Genomic DNA, 3104 nt, shown 5'->3' on the forward strand with positions numbered 1-3104 from the left:
AGCCCCGGGCCCAGCACACGCAGCACCAGCAGCTGCAGGTCAGGCCCCGCCACTGGACGCACCGCCACGCTGGAGGCACTGACCGTAACTTCCCACGTCCACAATGGTAGAGACCCCAAGGAAGTAAAACTGATGTACAAGTGACACAGAATTTAACAATCATGAGGGAAGGAGGTAACAAAAGGCAGTGCTCTGTGCAAAACACCAGCAGGACCGACGCAGGAAGGAACACTGACTCCTCCCCAGGTCTCGGCAGGAGACCACCCCGGGGGAGCAGGAGGGCGAGCGGGAGGGGGAGGGGGAGGGGGAGGGAGGCGGCACCAGCGCCTCAGGCTAAAGCTCCTGCGAACCACCTTGGCTCTGTGCGTTTTAAACGTGGGAATTTCTTCTAAGAATGGGTGAGATGATCAACTAGTCAAGTCCTAGAGACTAGTTGGATCAGAGTAGCACACCTCACAGAAACCCTGAAGCCAACACGCGTCCTCTCCGACCTGGAGAGCAGTGGACAGAAGGGACACAACTATCAGAGCGTTTCAACACCATGACGAGGAAATACTCTGCCTTCCTCGAACGCTCTAGCCAGGTCAGCTCAGCCTCTACAGATGCGGTAGCTGTACCCCGACCCTCTGGGCAACGTCCCTCCTTTCCTAACGGAAAGCGACCAGTCTTACCTGCTCTCCTGCCAGCGGTACTCGGGCTGCTGCTCCACGCGGACCATCGGCTTCACCATCCCCCGCTCGGCTGTGCTGCAGGCAGACGACACCCTGTCGCTGTCCAGTCGAGTGGAGCTCTAGCCAAGGGGGACACAGGTGCTTATCAACACCACACAGGCACCGGCTTCAGACCCAGCCGGCAGGTGGAGGTGTGGTGAGCGAGCGGGAGGAGCACAGCCGCACGCCCCCAGGGCACGCCCAGAACACACGTCACTGAGGACTAACGAGGCACAGCCACGCCCTCCCCAGGCCAGCAGCTCGCTTCACAACACAGGCACACAGACCAGCACCAGGTTCTCCCAGAGCACAGGAGTCACAGGGACCTTATTCCAAAGAGTCTCTTAAGTCAGGACAGCGCTGACGGAATACGTACAACATGGAGAGCTAGGTCCTTTTGTGGCTCGCTAGTTTTAAGAAAGGATTTTAAAATCTGCTCATTGTAGCTCACCACCTAATAAAGAATTGAGTACAGAAACAGGTGTTTCTTGTCCTTAACCAACATGGGAGAAACGTGTATACAGCAACCAGTGCCGTACATTTAACCCTGCCAACCAGTGCCCATTCCTGACAACCGGAGACAGGCCAACAGGGTGAGTTCCCGCGTTAGGCAATGGCTCACAGAGGACCCCTGCACCGGGCTGCCTGTGCCAGGTCTCATCGCTCCTCCAACTGCAGAGCTGAGCAGAAGATGAACATCATCCTTGTCTTTCCACCAAGAGGAACCTGAGCCGTATGTATCTGCGTTTGTCCGCGTTTTCCGTAAATGAGAGCACTACCTTACAAAAAGTTACTTTCTATCACATCATAAACATCTAGCGATGTTTTTATGTTACAAAAGCGTATGTCTGTACAACATTTTGTTGTCTATTCATCAAATTAAACCAATCCTTTCTGTTGTTACACAATAATTACTTCCATAAGATACACTGATAGAAATAAAACTGGTCAGTGAACAGAAATACTTAGACTGCAAAATTTTTATTTTAAATGAATATTCAGGCGATAAATTATGGTTAAGTTTACCAGGTGTACCAGTTAATAATGCAGATTTTTTTCAATAGATGGAGTTACACATATGTTGATATATATGCAATTTGATATGTATGCTATTTTGTTGTAGTGACAGTAAGCTTCAAAACTTCATATGTCAAATTTGCTGAAGGTGTTAACATCATAGATATTTTTAAGCTTAAAAATGTCAAATTTCGTGCCCCCCAAAAAAGAGCATTTGCGGGAAGTTTTAATTCATTACTTTATTTTGAAGTGCTACTGAATACTCCGGGAAGCTTATGGTGAACATGCTCCATCTCAAGATACTTGTGAACGCTGGTTTAAACGCTTTAAAGGTGGTGATTTCGATGTGAAAGACAAGGAACGTCCAGGTCAACCGAAAAAGTTTGAAGACCAACAATTACAAGCATTATTGGATGAAGATGCCTGTCAAACTCAAAAAGAACTCGCAGAAAGATTAAACGTTGCTCAGCAAACAATTTCCAATCGTTTACAAGCAATGGGACAGATTTTAAAGGAAGGAAAATGGGTGCCACATCAACTGAACAAAAGACAAATGGAAAACCGAAAAGTCATCAGTAAAATGTTGCTTCAATGGCATGAAAGAAAGTCTTTTTTGCATCGAATTATGACTGGCGATGAAAAGTGGATTTATTTTGAGAATCCCAAACACACAAAATCATGGGTTGATCCAGGTCAACCATCAACATCGACTGCAAGGCCAAATCGCTTTGGAAAGAAGACAATGCTCTGAGTTTGGTGGGATCAGGAAGGTGTGGTGTATTATGAGCTTCAAAATCCAGGTGAAACCATTAATTCTGATCATGAAACAACCAGAATGGGCCAGAAGACACGGCAAAGTAATTTTGCTTCATGATGACACACCACCACACACTTCAAAACCAGTTAAAGACACGTGAAAAGATCTTGCCTGGGAAGTATAAACCCACCCGCTGTATTCACCAGACCTTGCTCCCTCAGATTCCCACTTGTTCCGATTGATGGTACACGCACTTTCTGAGCAGCACTTCAAAACGTACGAAGAAGTAGAAAATTGGGTCCTGAATGGTTTGCCTCAAAACAAGAAAAGTTCTATTGGGACAGTCTCCACAAATTACCTGAAAGATGGGGAAATGTGTAGCTAGCGATGGACGTTACTTTGAATAAAGCACTTTTGATGTTTCTCTTGAAATTATTGTATTTTCTTTGATTACAAAATCCGCCATTATTAACCGGTACACCTAGTATGTTACCATATTATGGTACAATCCAGCTTGTTTTCAAATGATTTTCAAAGGAAATACTCACAAAAGAACAGCCAAAGGAAGTAGGACAGAAAGGATTGAGTATGTGTGTGTGTGTGTGGGGGGGGGGGGGGGG

The 3104-nt window shown here is 46.6% G+C and overlaps 1 protein-coding gene across 4 annotated transcripts in view; it reads right to left on the reverse strand.

Moving 5' to 3' along the window:
- Positions 1-3104, reverse strand: part of MLLT4 (myeloid/lymphoid or mixed-lineage leukemia; translocated to, 4) — a 69154-nt gene that overhangs the window by 41677 nt on the left and 24373 nt on the right. For all 4 annotated transcript variants that reach the window (XM_014542265.1, XM_014542258.1, XM_014542250.1 and 1 more), the window contains one exon: positions 672-790. In XM_014542265.1, coding sequence (XP_014397751.1) covers positions 672-790 — 119 coding nt within the window. The remainder of the gene's footprint in view (positions 1-671; positions 791-3104) is intronic.

The sequence above is a fragment of the Myotis brandtii genome, unplaced genomic scaffold (genome assembly GCF_000412655.1).
Source record: "Myotis brandtii unplaced genomic scaffold, ASM41265v1 scaffold1077, whole genome shotgun sequence".
Lineage (NCBI taxonomy): Eukaryota > Metazoa > Chordata > Mammalia > Chiroptera > Vespertilionidae > Myotis > Myotis brandtii.